Source organism: Dipodomys ordii, unplaced genomic scaffold (genome assembly GCF_000151885.1).
Source record: "Dipodomys ordii isolate 6190 unplaced genomic scaffold, Dord_2.0 Scaffold18, whole genome shotgun sequence".
NCBI classification, from domain to species: Eukaryota; Metazoa; Chordata; class Mammalia; order Rodentia; family Heteromyidae; genus Dipodomys; species Dipodomys ordii.
In genome coordinates, this window is record NW_012267234.1 from 10503448 (window position 1) to 10505009 (window position 1562).

Consider the following 1562-nt stretch of genomic DNA (forward strand, 5'->3'; position numbering starts at 1 on the left):
ACCACTGCCTGGCGTGCGAGAGCGCGCTCTGCGGGGAGGAGGCGCTGCGGCAGCATCTCGAGTCGGCCTTGCACAAACACAGAACAATCACGAGAGCAGCGAGAAACGCCAAAGAGCACCCTAGTTTATTACCTCACTCCGCCTGCTTCCCCGATCCTAGCACCGCATCTACCTCGCAGTCTGCCGCTCACTCAAACGACAGCCCCCCTCCCCCGACGGCCGCCGCCCCCCCCTCGTCCCCCTGCGCGCCCCCCGCCCACGCCCCCCCCAGGAAGTCTTGGCCGCCCGTGGCCCCCCGGGCTTCAGCCACGAAGCCCCCTTCTTTTCCTCCTCTCTCCTCATCTTCAACGGTTACCTCAAGTTCATGCAGCACCTCAGGGGTTCAGCCCTCGATGCCAACAGACGACTATTCGGAGGAGTCTGACACGGATCTCAGCCAAAAGTCCGACGGACCGGCGAGCCCGGCGGAGGGTCCCAAAGACCCCAGCTGCCCCAAGGACAGTGGTCTGACCAGTGTAGGAACGGACACCTTCAGATTGTAAGCTTTGAAGATGAACAATACAGATGAATTTAAATAAAAAAAAGAATTAATAACAAACCAATTTCAAAAATAGACTTAACTGCAATTCCAAAGCTTCTAACCAAAAAAACAAAAAAAAAAAAACCACACACTAAAAAAACAAAAAAAAAAAAGAAAAGGAAAAAGCGTGGGCTGTTTTCCCATATACCTATCTATGCCGGTGATTTCGCATTCTTGTCTTTTCTCTCTTTTCTTTTACTATTAAAAAAAAAAACGACATAAAAAGACACACCCCACCACCGACACACCCAACCCTGTTCCATTGTGTCCTTTCGAAGGTACTATTGGTCTCGGGAAGAAGTCCGCAGGGCCTCCCCACTGTCTTTGGAGCTTAAACCCTTGTATATGTGTCCCCCTCCGCCCCCCCTCTTCAATAAACGCGCACCTTGAGAGCACAGAGGAGCCCGGCACGCACGGTATGGGAAAGCACTCCACCCTGCCACCCGTTGCAAATCTCTTGCTATCTTAGCATTCAGATACCAATGGCTTGCTAAAAGAAAAAAAAAAAAAGGAAAAAAAAAAAGAAATGTAATGTCTTTTTATTCTCAGGTCAATCAGTCACACTTCGTTCTGTTTTCAGAATCATTGTTTATTTTTTTTTCGGTTTTCTCTTTTTTTTTTTTTGTTCCAGAAAAGATTTTTTTGTTTTGTTTTGTTTTTTTGTTGTTAATTTAAAAATGGGCAGAAAGTATTTGAGAAAAAAACCAATGTGAACTGCTTTAGCTTTCTGGGGATTTTTTTAAGGATAGCTTTTCTGATAAAGCCAATTTCAAGGGGGGGGAAAAAGTTAAGCACTCCCACTTTCAGAAAGAAAAAAAAAAGCCACCCACACACAAAGTGTTGAGGACTTGTAGCTTAAATAAGTTTTAAAAACTGACTTTCTGTATTTATGATAGATATGACCATTTTTGGTGTTGAGTAGATTGTTGCATTGGAAATGAACTGAAGCAGTATGGTAGATTTAAAAGGAAAAAAAAATCCT

At 45.3% G+C, this 1562-nt stretch overlaps 1 protein-coding gene across 1 annotated transcript in view; it reads left to right on the plus strand.

Moving 5' to 3' along the window:
* Positions 1 to 1090, plus strand: part of Zfhx3 (zinc finger homeobox 3) — a 149811-nt gene extending 148721 nt beyond the window's left edge. The window contains exon 9 of the mRNA XM_013012672.1: positions 4 to 1090. Coding sequence (XP_012868126.1) covers positions 4 to 542 — 539 coding nt within the window. The 3' untranslated portion in view covers positions 543 to 1090. The remainder of the gene's footprint in view (positions 1 to 3) is intronic.
* The last annotated feature ends 472 nt before the right edge of the window (positions 1091 to 1562 follow it).